Source organism: Malus domestica, chromosome 13 (assembly GCF_042453785.1).
Source record: "Malus domestica chromosome 13, GDT2T_hap1".
Lineage (NCBI taxonomy): Eukaryota > Viridiplantae > Streptophyta > Magnoliopsida > Rosales > Rosaceae > Malus > Malus domestica.
The window spans coordinates 4138932-4154756 of NC_091673.1; the positions used below are offsets into that span (position 1 = coordinate 4138932).

The 15825-nt window shown below is 36.6% G+C and overlaps 2 protein-coding genes across 2 annotated transcripts; both read left to right on the top strand.

Annotated features, from left to right (window-relative positions):
• Positions 1-810: 810 nt before the first annotated feature.
• Positions 811-5443, top strand: LOC103452317 (beta-glucosidase 40-like). The gene is made up of 13 exons (XM_070811040.1): positions 811-1328; positions 2524-2590; positions 2823-2881; positions 2957-3032; positions 3121-3192; positions 3352-3439; positions 3540-3795; positions 3881-3996; positions 4083-4306; positions 4489-4520; positions 4599-4701; positions 4805-4913; positions 5016-5443. The coding sequence occupies exons 1-13, from the start codon at positions 1182-1184 to the stop codon at positions 5209-5211; spliced, it is 1545 nt and encodes a 514-aa protein (XP_070667141.1). The 5' UTR covers positions 811-1181; the 3' UTR covers positions 5212-5443.
• Positions 5444-10315: 4872 nt separating this feature from the next.
• On the top strand, positions 10316-13648 carry LOC103451773 (UDP-glucose 6-dehydrogenase 5-like). The gene is made up of 2 exons (XM_070810771.1): positions 10316-10770; positions 11885-13648. Exon 2 carries the CDS (start codon positions 11905-11907, stop codon positions 13345-13347), a length of 1443 nt encoding a protein of 480 aa, XP_070666872.1. The 5' UTR covers positions 10316-10770; positions 11885-11904; the 3' UTR covers positions 13348-13648.
• Positions 13649-15825: the final 2177 nt, after the last annotated feature.

Sequence of the window (15825 nt, forward strand, 5' to 3'; positions counted from 1 at the left end):
GTGGCAAACTCAAATATCATTCCTATTAATTTCAAATTTCAAGAACCAAAATGAGGAAGTATATAACAATCTCATGATCATTTTAGTTAAAAGTAAAAAATTAATTATTAATTTTGCACCATACTTACTGAATAAGACCAATTATGTTATTATTTATATCGTAATAATGTTAGATAGAACACAATTTATATTACATTACATTTGAATATAGTATATCAGTAACTGATATAGGATATATGTACATCACTTGTGACAGTGTGTGTGAAAAACACATAGCATGTGTAGACATAACTGATGTTTTTTGCATATAGCACTTCATGTGTTTTAAAAAACTAGAAACATTTTCTCTAAAAACTTTTTCGATCGCCACTTAGTACTACAGTCTAGTAGTATTTTTTTTCACTTGTAAGTGATAAGTCTAATATTTGATTCTTTTCAAATGCAAATTTAAACCACATTATTGTTAGTTCATTGTGAGGTTAAGTCCATCTCATCTCTCTAGTATAGATAATATTGTTTGTTCAAAAAAATAAAAATAAAATAACGGTCTCAATCATTTTAAAAACATTTCATACATTTCCTACGAGGAATGCCAAGCCTGACTATAAAGCACAATATATTCCAAAAACAAAGGAAAGGCTGTAAAACAATCCACTACAGTCCAGGATGATTGATAAAAGCAAGGGCAATGCAAAATGAATCAATTTGCAATTTGAAATCTGAATCCTCATGGACTGGATACACGAATACATTTATGATATGAATACACACACACACTCACATATATACACATATATATATGCACCCACCATGCTTATCATTCTGGTATGAAAACTTGTGAACTCAGGACTTTGGTTTTTCATTCCCCCACTGTCCATTAACACCACGCCTCTCTCTCTCTCTCCCTCCCTCCCTCAGGTTAGCGCGCTCCACTTTTGGTGGTGACCAGACCACCACCCACTGCACTACGTTTTTTAATGCCTTATCGAACTCAACCACCCATTTTTTACGTTATCTGTCTCTCACTGCAAATATACTCACCACTATAAATACTCTTCCCTTATTCCCTCACGCATTTCTACAAATTCCTCCCCTGTAGTTTTCGTTAATCTCTCTCTAATTAAGCAGGGATTAGAAGCTAATCTCTTTCTTAATATCTCCGCTTCCGCCGTTGAGAAGTGATGGGGTCGGAAAGAGGAGGCCTAGCTTTGGTCGTCACAGCATTTCTATTGGCTGTTGGGTTTCCAAAATGTTTGTCGGATTCAGATATCAACAGGGGTAGCTTTCCCAAAGGTTTTGTCTTCGGAACTGCGTCTTCTGCTTTCCAGGTTCGTCTTTTTCAACCGACTCTTTTACCCTTTTGATTAACCTGGTGGTTAAGGTCACTAATTACTCATTATTCTGGTGATTATAATTTTCTGTTTTTTAGTGTTTGGGTTCCAGCAATCAGTGAATAATTTCTGGGATTTGCATTTGCATCATATACTCTGAGTTTTGATGTTTTTCTCGCTCCGTTCCACGTAAAACCTAACTAGTAATTGTAAGCTAGGTGCAACACTGCGAGTGCAATAGCTCACTTGATTAAAAGTATTCGCGCCCACTCGCATTTGAGAGCCCGAGCACTTGAGGTTCCGAGTTTGACTCATCGTTACAAATATTGCATGTTTGAAACAAAATTGTAGTTGTAGTTTTTGCAAGGTCATTGCATCTGCAGATTCGCAGTAATCACGTGAAGATAGAATGCCATGGTGATGTAACTGCTGGAGCATGGGGCTTTTCCGGTTTTTCAATTTTATTGCTAAATAAACCCACTTAAAAGGCAAAAAGTACTTCAGCTCACGTATTGAAATGACGGTTGAGGGCCGGGAGTCCACAAAGTCATGCAATCGAGAAAGGAGGGTCATTACCGGAATTCCAGTTCATTTTCGGGGGTTTTCCGGTTTTTGGCCTCAAAAAAGGACCACTACCTATAACGATAGAGGTAGAGAGGAGCTTGGCTGGCTCTTAACGTTGAAGAAGAGTTCCTCCTCAATTTAGCTAGTGTTCGATTTATAAAATATTATGCTTATAGAACTTTCTGTATTATAAATCATCTTTTGTGGATTCTCCAAAAAAAAAAAAAAATTAAAGTCATTCAATCAATCAATGATAGTAAATAGATAAACAGTTCATAATGATTTTATTAAATTTTTCCATTTGTTTGTGTTTAAATCATTTATAATATTAATGATTCTGATTACAATTACTTAAATCAATGACAAAGTAAATTGAAAAAGAACTTTTCTTCAACAAGCCAAGTTAATTCCTTTCATGATATTTGCAAACCAGCCTTTGATTATAAATTTTCATATATATAGGGACCACGAAGACATTCAGAATTTGTCTTTCATCAACCAGATATTGTTTTATTTCATAAGTTATTTAAAATTTTATTAGTACTTTTTATACGATACACAATTATTTGAGGAATATGGTTATAAAAAAACAAGTTATTTACATTTTTTACCTTCTGATTTTTGTCAGTACGAAGGTGCAGTTAAAGTGGACGGAAGGGGGCCTTCTATCTGGGACACCTTTTCACATACTTTTGGTAATAATTTGTTAATTTATAGTCAATCTTTTGTTTTACTTCTAAATTATTTTTTGCCGTACTTTGGAACATTTACCAACTTCAAAGTGTCTCACTCATCACATAATCATTAAATAAAAAGGGAGACGCTCGTATATATATTCCATGTGACACTCAAATCGTCCATGTTTTAGGGAGCAATTCATAAATATATAACACCTAATGCATGCGGATCATTTGCCTTGTGCTGCAGGTAAAATAGCCGATTCCAGTAATGCAGATGTTGCTGTGGATGAGTATCACCATTATAAGGCAAGTCTAGTACTCAAAACTACCCTTTGCATTTTCTTTGTTAAATTGAGCAAATGTTAGCTTAGTTGCAAGCAGGAGGATGTGCAACGTATGAAGGACATAGGAATGGATGCTTACAGATTTTCAATATCCTGGACTCGGATTTTTCCCAGTAAGCTCTATCAGTTCTATGAGTTCATATTTACTTCACATACAAGATTAGTTCATCAAATTTTAACTGCGAGTTTTTCGTATATTAGATGGAACCGGGCCTATTAATCAGGCGGGTGTTGATTACTACAATCGTCTCATCGATGCATTGCTAGCCAAAGGTGCCATAAATTTTCATTTTTCTCCAGAATTTTGTATGTACTTCCGACTTTGCATTAAGCTCCGTCACACTTGTTAATGGCAACGGAGAAATTTGAGCATCGAGCGTTTATTTATCAGGATGGAATCATGGACTGAACTATGAGATTTTGTATGTGCAGGAATTGAACCATATGTGACCCTCTATCACTGGGACCTCCCTCAAGCATTGGAAGACAAATACAGCGGGTGGCTCAACCCTCAAGTCATGTAATCTCAACGTTGACAGTTTTATGCCTATAATTTCCGTAAGTTTGATTAACGATGAGTTTTGGATTCAAGTGTTTCATATGGCCTTAGTCTATTGCAGAAAGGACTTTGCAACATACGCGGACGCATGTTTTCAAAATTTTGGTGACAGGGTGAAGCACTGGATCACATTCAACGAGCCACATACATTTTCTATACAAGGATATGATGTAGGGCTCGAGGCACCGGGAAGGTGCTCTATCCCCCCTTTACTTTTCTGCAGGGCAGGAAACTCAGCAACTGAGCCTTACACAGTTGCTCACAATGTCATCCTGTCTCATGGAACTGCGGCTGATATTTACCGGAGAAAGTATAAGGTAAGAATGATGGAATGGAGAAATATTCATGCACGTAACTATTAACAACAGAAGTTATTAATGATACTACTTGGTGTCTTTGCAGTCAAAACAGCGTGGATCGGTTGGGGCATCATTTGATGTTATCTGGTATGAATCAGCAACAAACTCGACAGCAGACGTCGTTGCAACTAAAATAGCCCAAGATTTTCAGCTTGGCTGGTAATCACAAATTTGATTTTATTACTTAGTTATATTTGACTAGGAACTGCGTTATAATTTGTGTAATCACTATGTTGGAACGGCAGGTTTCTTGATCCATTTATGTTTGGGGATTATCCAAGCTCTATGAGAAGTAGGGTTGGAAGTCGGCTGCCAACCTTTTCCAAATCCGAGTCTGCTCTAATTAAAGGGTCCTTGGATTTTGTGGGCATTAATCACTACACTACCTTCTATGGAAGCAACGATACCGCTGATATAATTGGACATCTACTCAATGACAGCCTTGCAGACTCTGGTGCCATTACTCTTCGTAAGTACTCACATTGAACGCGCTGCATATTCCTCTTAACAGTTCTATGTTCCAGTTATTCCATAAGTTGTCGGAATCACCAATTCAGAGATTAAAGACCAACTTATTAGAGTTCCGTAACTTGTTATCATTTAAATTTCCGTTGTTAGCTGAAGATATCTTTTCTTTTTCCATGTTTTCAGCATTCAAAGACGGAAAACCTATTGGCGATAGGGTATGTAGTGTAGTTAAACTCTCATAAATTACTGCAATTTTTACTTGATCCGACATGAAAGCTTGTGTGAAATTGCAGGCGAATTCTATATGGTTATACATAGTGCCAGAGGGGATGAGAAAATTAATGAACTACATTAAGAAAAAGTACGGCAATCCTCTAGTGATTATCACTGAAAATGGTAATGTTTCGAGTTCCAAATAGAAGGGATGCGACGTCCAAAAGTTCTTCATGTTCACGGGACATTTCATGAGTTAAACTTGTTGGTTTCATTATTTCCACAGGCATGGATGACCCGAATAGCCCATTCATTTCTCTCAAGGATGCTCTAAAGGATACTAAAAGGATTAAATACCACCATGACTATCTTAAGAATTTGCTAGCTTCGATCAAGTATTAACCATCTTTAATTAATCCGCTAGCTATGAATCTACTTTTTCTTGTCCATATTTTGTGGTGTAAAAGCTGATATCATTCTGTCTTCGTTGAATGCAGAGAAGACGGCTGCAATGTGAAAGGCTATTTTGCTTGGTCTCTGCTGGATAATTGGGAATGGGCGGCTGGATACACTTCTCGATTTGGTCTCTATTTTGTGGATTATAAGGACAAGCTCAAGAGATACCCAAAGGACTCCGTTCAATGGTTCACGAATTTCTTGAATTCTACTCAAACAAGGCCAATGATCATCTGATGTTGTGAATCTGAAGTCCTGCACTTGCACCCCAGCACATCGAGTACACGAGGGTTGTTGCAGTTCATGTTTCTTTGCGATCGAGCAAACCATCATAAACAGTGTTCAGATGATAGTTTGTGGACAGACGTTTGGAGCAAAAATAGCTTATGATTCTATGAAAAGAAAAATATGATTTGAAATCACTAGCTTTTGATTTATTTTTGCAATCAATATATTGTTACACCAGTAATGTTATTCTTATCATGTTTTTATACCACCTTATGTGGCATCTGATGTGGACAACCACATCATTTAAATTAATCAGAATTTAATTTAAATTAAAAAACATTTAATAAACCAATAATTAAGAAGAAAAAAAGTTGAAATTAAATGATGATTGTGGCATACGAGGAGGCTTCTCCTTCCTTCCCGTTCAATCCTACTTCTTCTCCCGTTTCTTCTCCCACGCCAGTCCTTTCACGGCAGTCAGTTGAAGATTGTTACAGACCTAAAGTGGGAGAACATGTGCACACATCACATCTGCATCATAGGATGGCAACAATGTCCGCGAACATGTGCACACATCACGGCAGCCAGTTGAAGATTGTTACAGACCTAAAGTCCCTAGACATTGCCCATACTCCGATGGAAACACCAAGCACCACCATGACCGCACTGTCCAGCTTTGGAATGTTCTCCAAGAATGGCATTCTCACTTTGTAAAGCTCATGACTCATAAAAAACTATACATCCAAGCTCTTAATAGTTGGTTGAAGCTAAATCTCATACCTATCTAGGGCTGCTTAAAAGAGAAAATCTCATCCCCGCCAAGAGTTCAGCGTCCACCAATCCAAGCTCTCCTCCATTCATGGCACGATTCTCTTGAAAAGCTTCCTGATGAACTCGCAAAATCTGCAATATCGTCCTTTGCGGCTGTGATAAAGACCATCATACTTCATCAGGAGAAGAGGGAATGCGAAGCTCACCAGAGCCACTGTATCCAGGTGAGGGAGGAGAAGTCACTTGGGAGTTTCAAAACTCGCCTGCCTGAGACCTTCCGCGCCATGACAGACTATGCTAATGCCTGTTCCATTGCTTCGTCTGCTTCCATCAATGGCGAGGCGGCTGAAAAAAAATGCCGTGAAAGAACTGGCATGGAAGAAGAAACAGGAGAAGAAAGCAAGGGGAGGGAAGGAGAAGACTCCTCATATGCCACAATCACCATTTAATTCCAGTGGTTTTTTTAATTATTGGTTTATTAAATGGTTTTTAATTTAAATTAAATTTTGATTAATTTAAATGATGTAATTGTCCACATTAGATACCAAATAAGATGGTATATAAAGGCAAGCAAACTTAGGAATGAGTGTTCCATTCCATTCTCTTGGGAGTCAAGCAACTCATTCGGTAATCAAACTGGCGCTGAAGGCAATCAAACTCAGGATTTTTTAATTTCAAAAATTGATCATTCGATTACAAAGACAATCTCAAGAGATACCCTAAGGATTCTGCTCTATGGTTCAAGCTTCTAGGCTTCTTCTACTTGAACAAGGTGGTGATGAACTGATGCTCCTTACGGTCCGCGAAATTCTGCATTTAAATTGCACCAGAAGGATTCACCAAATGCACACAAGGGTTGTTTTGATTCATGTTCTTATCGCGTCGAGGAAGCGATCATAATCCAATGTTCAAGCTATCAAAACTGTTTGCTCTCCAACACTTGACCCCAATTGACAGTCAGCTAGTACCGTAGGTCCTTAGATTGAGAAAGACTTGTCAAGAGTTTCCGATCATGTCATTCGTCGGACACCTCTCACAAAAGCATAAAAACACTTGTATCTTTATCCCACCTAACTCTATGTTAGAGTTGGTCTTAAATTATAGGCCATAACTAAACCGTTAGAGTTGGTTTTAGGTCCTTTGGTAGAAAAACTTGTGTAGAATCTCCGACCTTTCTAGGGCACTTATCACAAAAATATAGAACTAATTGTATTTTGATCCCACACTCTAGTCTATCTCAGTTCCACCTGTCCTAATCAACCAGTCCTACCAAAGTTTAAATATGGGTCAATGTTTGCATAATCTTTGTGTTGACCAGGGAGAACTTATAGTTTCAAATCCTCCTCCATGATAAGGATTGCGTAGCCAAAATCTAACCCATTGAATATGCCAATTGGCCTAACCATGAACAAGGGCGGCAAAATATGACACGTCCGTCGCTTCGATCCTAGTTAAGTTGATTTCACTAGTACCATTGTCATTCTTCCAACCAATCACGGTCTAATATATTTCATTCGCATACAAGAGGATTCTCTCTGGATCCATTTTGTGGAGATCCCCCATATTTTAGCTGTTTATCGTACATTGTGCGGCTAGTTTTCATTAAGTATTATTTATGTTTAAGTTTAAATAAAAAAAATCAAATGATTTGTGATCACATAATGCACGATGAATGGTTAAAATATGAGGATCCCTAGAATCCTCATAATTTGGATCCGATGAATTCCAAATCCCATTCGCATGTACATGTTAAATTGTGCCGATAAAAAAATAACAAGTCATGCAACGTGAACTAGACCACAAAAACGGGAACTAAGCCAATTGGATGGATAACGTGTTCAGGGGCCGATTTAGAATTCGGACTTTGGAGGGTCCTAATGTCAAATGTTCAAATTTCTAGATAAAAAGAGAACACAGAATGCAAATTTTTTGTCAGTCAAACTATATTACGTTAATGTCAACAAATATTAACATATGCCGAAACAAATTTGATGAGTGAGATCGAAAAAATTTGTCGAGTATTCTCGACCCACACTTGATGGGAACAAAAAAGACCCGTACTAACATTTGGAAGGTCCTCAAAAAATATTCACATGTATATTTCTGAAACTCCAAGTAATCTTGAACCACATTAGTCCACCTTAGTCCCAAAGGTATATCCGTCATTGAGTGTGTTCATCTTCTTGCACTCGAGTTTGAGAATACTACGTTGCCAAAAAATGATATTAACAATTGGACTGTATTAATGTCCTTAACGCGCAGCCTGCGATGGTATTGTTTGGCCTGGAAAATGATTAGCTGCCTAATTCAATTGAAACCCATAAATGGAGGACTAGTTGTTGGCTTAGTAATTACTCCAAAATTCCAACAAACAAAACTTAAAACACAGTGTGTTTGGGAATCGTAGTCATATGACCAAACCGACACCGAAAGGAGTGGACCTAATTATTTTACAACAATTCCTCCTCCTCCTCCTCCTCCTCGTCTCTGTCACTCTCTCAGAAATTAACACCAAATATCCTTCACGTCTAACATTAAAAATACCCTCCAATTAATATTCTCACATAAATATTTCATAGTTTTTATTTGGTGTAATAAATATTTGATATTTCTTTTCATAATTTAATATTGGTGAAAGTGCAACAGCACATTTTATATAAATTAATTAATTATTCATTCATAATTTTCCTTCCTATTCGGATCTGTACCTACCAGTGAGGGTGAGGACATGTTGTTTGCATTATGTATGCCTTGCCTTGCATCGTACTCCATCATTTTCTTCTTTTGGTCCTACTAAATGATTTAATCATATATAAACGCTTCACTTTCTCTTCTTTTTTTTTTTATACTTATTTTTATAGGTTTAATATTTAATGAAATTTGACATTTTATTTTTGGACTTTTTTATGGATCTATGTTTTTTTTTTAGGGGAAAAATAAAGGACTTGTACCAAAACAACATGTCGAGATATACTTAACATACATTCCATCAAATATTCAACAGCCACAAAAATGATTCGTACCAAATATTCGGAGGATCCCACAAGACCTTCACATATATATTTTTTGAACTTGGGTGGTTCTGGGACCACCCAAGTCTCTACTTCCATCCGCACCTGGTTATGTGTCTGTTTAAGATTATAGGTCTTTATTTGGACCCCAAGACTGTAATGTGTTTTGCATGCATGATACAAAACTGGCATGAAATCCAATGGTCTTCATAATAGTAAAATAAAAAAGCAGAAAATAACATTCCAATGATAAGTAGTAGTAAATAAAACGACATGTGCCTTACTTTAGTTGAAATTGCAACGAGATTATTTAAAATTTTTTGTTTACATAGATGACGAGCTTAACTATTAATTAAGGGGAATCTTGATATAACTCCAATTTTTTGAACCAATAGTAGGAATGGTCCAATTTATTAAAATAAGTCCAATTCTTTAAATTTAATTAATTTATTATCAATAATTATCTCTTAAAAGAAAAAACTTATTGTAAAAATCAAATTTCTTCCTAATTATCTCTTTGATTATCTCTTTTTATATATATTTTTTGTTATTTCTTGTTCTTCCTACTATTTTAACCCATTTATAGATTTTTTTTTAATTTTTATAATCAACCTATATCACAGGTTAATTGTATTTATCTACCTATATGACATATTCTTTTTCATAGTCAACCTGTCACAGATTAATATGCCTTGCTTGTATGTATATTATGTTTTTTCTACCTTTTAGTTAGGTTTCATATCTCACTTATAGGTATAATATACATTCATATATTTTGCTACTTGAGTTAGGGTAGAATATTTTGCAAATAGATTTATGTTAGTATATTAATTTTTTTTTTTGTTTATAAGATATTAATTAGATATTTTGGAGTTGAAAAATGCATAATATTAAAAGATTTTAATTGATTTTTAATATTTTTAGAAAATATAAAAGGAGTATAAAAGAAATAAAAACATATAATTAGATAACTGGAATCATTCCTAAAAACACTATATGTTTTTGGACCTGGATCTAAAAGTCCCTTTAATTAATTATTATTACTAATAAATTGTCCAATTTAGTCCAAATCACATAAGTTGACAATTACTTATACATTTTTAATAAAATTGGATCCAAATACAATAACAAAACATGTATGTTAAAAAAGGAATCGACAAATCAGATAATTTTGTATGTATTAAAATAATTTCATTGACGAAAGAAATAATATTTCATCAAGGTGACGTTATCGTAATTCTATATCAATCATGTAAACAAAATTATTTTCCACATGTAAGTGTAATAAAATAAGTAAAGTTCTACAAAAAAATATATCGTTACGTCTACTTATATTATGACATAATATGTGTTGAATATCCGATGCTTGAAACATCTCTTCACGAAGACAAACAAGGGAAAAAGGTATGGGGAAGACTAGGATGACTTTCGACGGTGAGAACTTTCTTTTTACTGCGTGATATTTGTTTTGTTTGGGTTGGGAAAATGAAAGGTGAAACGAAAACGTGTTGAATGGACGTGGATCGGGCGGGGCGCTGGGTACACACCACCACTGCTGTTTCCGGGTCACGCAGATCTCGGTTGTTGGATCTTAAAAATTCCTCACCGCGCTGTGAGCGTATATATATACCCCTCAGATCCCCTACATTGTCGGCCATCAGAAGAAGAAGAAAAACAGAGCTCCCTCCCTTTTTTTTATCTCTGTCGTCTCTCTTCCTCTTCTTCCGCATTAGATCTCTCTCACTTTTTCTCTCCGCCGTCGACCTCCCGCCTCACATTGATTGAGGTAATACTCCTGTGCTTTGCTCGTTTGGTATCTCATCAAGCTCAGTGGGTTTGCTCATTTGGGTTGTCTTTTTTGTGTTTTTGGGTATTTTGGATATTGTTTTGCGTAATTCGATTTGGGTTTTGTGTATTGAGGTGTTTGATTCGGGAAAGATTGCTCATTTACTTGTGTTGCTGTTTGGGTGTGGTGGAATGTGTAGATCTTTGTAGTTTCTCACTGATTGCTGTAGATCTGATTGGGATCGATTTTTAATTGGGAATTTGGATCTTATAGTTTGGGATTTGTTTGTGTGGGTTGCAGAAGTGGGATTGTGTATCTGAAAATTGAAGAAATTGTCCTCCTTCTCGATAAATTTCTTTCATTTGCTCTTAAAAACTGTGGATCTGCAAATCGTAATGCGTTTTTTGTCTAGTAAACTTGTAGATCTTGCATTTACCTACCTCACACTTAGCTACAGTGCTCTGTTTTAGGTTCATGAATCAGTATTATACTTTGAAATCGATAAAGTTTTGAGCCCATGCTGTGATATGGTTGTCGGTAGGAGAGACGTTGATTCATTAGTTTTGTTTAAATCTGCTAGATAAGTCGGCCCTTGTTTTCATGGTTAAACTTTTTGGGAACTTTAACGAAAAAATTTTGGTACCGTTCATTTTAACTAAAAACTATATTTTTACACTAAAATATCAACCTGATACTATTCACTTTACCCTTTATTTTGTTCTTATCGTTAAAACTCAAAGTTTTCAAGTTATTTTCATTAGTTTTTCTAGTCTTCTTCGAAACTTTTTTGTTTTTGCTTCACCATGGATGACCAATTTTTCTCCTAGATTTGCATATCATACTGCATTCTCAATGGAATATATGAAGTTCGATTAGTAATAAAGCTTGTTCGTCATCATTCTATATATTGGTGTATTTGTGCCTTTGTTCTTAATTCATTTATGTTTAGGCAAGTTGTTGTAAATGTTTTCGTTATGTTAAGAACAGTTAAAGGTCGGTCAGAAGCATTTAGTCCTTCAAATCTATAATAATTATATAACAGCACAAAGATCTAGTATTTCAGTGCTTGAAAATACTGTACCTTATCTCATTGTTTTGATCTGCTCGTCTTTAGGCCATCATTAGCAGAACAAGATGGTGAAGATCTGCTGCATTGGAGCTGGATATGTTGGTGGGCCTACTATGGCTGTGATTGCCCTTAAGTGCCCAGATATTGAAGTAGCTGTTGTTGACATTTCTGTGTCAAGGATCAATGCCTGGAACAGTGATACTCTCCCCATATATGAGCCAGGCCTTGATGATGTGGTGAAGCAGCGCAGAGAAAAGAACCTCTTCTTCAGCACTGATGTTGAAAAACATGTTATGGAGGCAGACATTGTCTTTGTTTCTGTCAACACGCCCACCAAAACCCAGGGTCTTGGAGCTGGTAAAGCAGCTGATCTTACCTACTGGGAGAGTGCTGCTCGTATGATTGCAGATGTTTCGAAGTCTGACAAAATTGTGGTTGAGAAATCAACGGTCCCAGTTAAAACAGCTGAGGCCATCGAAAAGATTCTGACCCACAACAGCAAAGGCATCAACTTCCAAATTCTTTCAAATCCTGAGTTCCTTGCTGAGGGAACTGCAATCGAGGACCTTTTTAAGCCAGACCGTGTCCTCATTGGAGGACGGGAAACCCCAGCGGGTCAGAAGGCAATTCAAGCACTCAAGTCAGTCTATGCCCATTGGGTCCCTGAAGAAAGAATCATCTGCTCTAACTTGTGGTCTGCTGAGCTTTCAAAGCTTGCTGCCAACGCCTTCTTGGCACAGAGGATATCTTCTGTTAATGCCATATCTGCACTCTGTGAGGCAACTGGTGCAAATGTCCAAGAAGTGGCACATGCTGTTGGCAAGGACACAAGAATTGGGCCCAAGTTTTTAAATGCCAGTGTTGGTTTTGGCGGGTCTTGCTTCCAGAAGGATATCTTGAACTTGGTATATATCTGCGAGTGTAATGGCCTTCCCGAGGTAGCAAATTACTGGAAACAAGTCATTAAGATCAATGACTACCAGAAGTCTCGGTTTGTGAACCGTGTGGTTTCCTCAATGTTCAACACAGTCTCGGGTAAGAAGATTGCAATTCTGGGATTTGCCTTCAAGAAGGACACTGGTGACACCAGGGAGACCCCAGCCATTGATGTGTGCAAAGGGCTGTTGGGTGACAAGGCCCGGTTGAGCATCTATGACCCTCAGGTGAGTGAGGATCAAATCCAGAGGGATCTTTCTATGAAGAAGTTTGATTGGGACCATCCCATTCATCTTCAACCTCAGAGCCCCCCTGCTGTGAAGCAAGTTGGTGTAGCCTGGGATGCTTATGCGGCAACAAAGGATGCTCACGGAATCTGCATCCTGACCGAGTGGGATGAGTTCAAGAGTCTTGATTACCAACAGATTTATGATCAGATGCAGAAGCCTGCATTTGTGTTCGATGGAAGGAACGTGGTGGATGCTGAGAAGCTGAGGCAAATTGGGTTCATTGTTTACTCGATTGGAAAGCCCCTGGACGAGTGGCTCAAGGACATGCCCGCTGTGGCGTAAAGACTTGATGATGAGGAGAGAAGCACAGTAATTTGAAGATCGATCCCCTTGTGCGTAAAAGTTCTATCAGTTCCGAAGTTTGTTACTGAGAGTGGATGCTTAATTCGTCCTTATTTTTATCTTCTTGTATTAATTTGTTATTTCACCTTTCTTAAAGTTGGGGGTTATGTTGCGTCATATTTTACTTGTAATAGTACCCTTAATACGGTTCCTGAGTTTGTCCTCAGTTTAGTGGAATATATCTCAATTTGTTATTCTCTTAGATTAATGTAATAAAATCAGAAACCAGGAAATTATAATTCTTTTGGTCTTCCTTTTTTGTTATGTTGCAAAGTAGGGTCGTTTACAATTGGAGAAAAACACGTGTGCTCTGTCACCATGACATCTCGTGCGAAACAGACAACGCTACGTGTGTATTTGATTAGAAGAAAAAGGCTCGAACCGAATGAAAGATTACTAGCTCACAAGAAAGGGTTGCAACAATAGAGAGACCTTACTTGTTCTGAAAAGACAGATGAGCTCACAGCAACCAACACAAATGGCTCCCAAATGAATGCTAGAGTAGCGTTGCCTCACATTTGGAATCATATTAAAGCTTTTTAGCCAAAATGGTCTCTGAGATTTGTATAACACATCACTTTAGTCATTCCGTTAAAAATTCCGTTAAGTGTCCCTGAGCTCTTAGCTGGAAGTTTAAGCAATTTTCAAAACTTTGTAACTCAATTGTTTATTAACCAAATTCGACCCATAATATATCAAAATGAAGATAGGAAAGTGTAGAACAATATTATACCTATTTGGAAGGTCAATGGTTGAGTGCGGTGGACGGAAAATAGTTTGGAATGTGACTGGTCCAAGGGAAAACTGGAAAACTCGCCGGAAACTGGGTAAATTTTAAACGTTCATAACTTCTTCAATAATCAACGAAATCGAGTGATTCAAAAACAAAAATCATACTTCTCAATGAGAAGAAGAGAATTGTACTTTTCTTGATGGCTAATTCTCCGTGGTTTGGCCGGAAAATGGCTCGAAAGTGGCTAACTCAAGACCAAGATAGCTACTTTCGAGCCATTTTCCGGCCAAAACACAGCAAGTTAGCCATCAAGAAAGGTACCATTCTCTTCATATCATCGAGAAGTATGATTTTCATTTTTGAATCACTCAATTTGGTTGAGTATTGAAGAAGTTATGAACGTTTAAATTTTATCCAGTTTTTGGCGAGTTTTTCAGTTTTCCCGCGAACTAGTCAACTTTCAGGCTATTTTTCAGCCACCGCCGACAAGCATTGGCCTTCCAAATAGGTATAATCTTGTTCTACAATTTCCTATCTTCATTTTGATATATTATGGGTCGAATTTGGTTAAGAAACAATTGAGTTACGAAGCTTTGAAATTTGCCCAAACTTTTGGCTAAGAGCTCCGAACACTTAACAGAGTATTAACTGAATGACCAAAATAATGGATGATGGACAATCTCAGGGACCATTTCTATTGATTTTCAATCTTAGTGACCAAAATGATGTGTTATACAAATCTCATAGACCATATTAGCTAAAAAGCCATTCATTTATGTAAAATGGTACTATGTTGCAATATTATTTTACTTTAGTATTGTTATAGGTCAACGAAAGAGTAAAATTATATATGTACAAGGCAGAGAGTTCAAATCTATAAGACAATTGGAGGAGGGAGAGTTGGCGGTTCTTTTATTATTTTTAAGAAAAAATGACGAATTTTAAACTTCACTAAAGAAACAGTGTTGTTTTGCTAAAATTAAATACGTCTTTTTTCCCTCGGTCCTAAATGAGAATCGAGTGGTAGAGTTGCACCGGAAAGATGTCGATGCTTTTAGCTTTTGTTGAACTCGTTTTTTCACAAAAAAAATGATTCAAAAGAGATATTTTGAACGTAGTTTGGACAAATTACTTAGAACTAAGTGTATATTTCTTGAACCCAAAAAAAAAAATGAGATGGGCACATACCCCCCCCCCCGGGCGGCCCTTCATCAAATTCGATCAAGTGTACCATGAGTATTTTTTCTCTTGTATTTTGGCAAAAGAGAATTGCAAAATGACTTTTTTCAAAAGAAATTCGATGAATTGGAAATATTGTCATGCTGTTATTAGAATATTTTGATTGAGAGAGGAGTTGTATACTGAATAATATTTTGCTTTGAAACTTTCTTGACGAATTCAAACTCACAAATGTATTTTTGAAAACACCGTTTATGTTGCGTATCTTTTAACTTAGTAACTAAAAGTACGGTACCTTCTTATATAATGTCGGGGTTGCATAATAATAAATTAGTTTGTCATCAATGTAATTTAATACTTGTTACGTTTTAAAAAAATAAAAATAAAAACAGTTGGCTAGAAGTTCTTTAATGATTAAAGAATAAAGGTTTTGTGAGGACCTTATCGTAAATTCAATTCCACAAAAGCCGGCTTCAGCCCTTTCGAGTTATATAGGGTCCATCCCA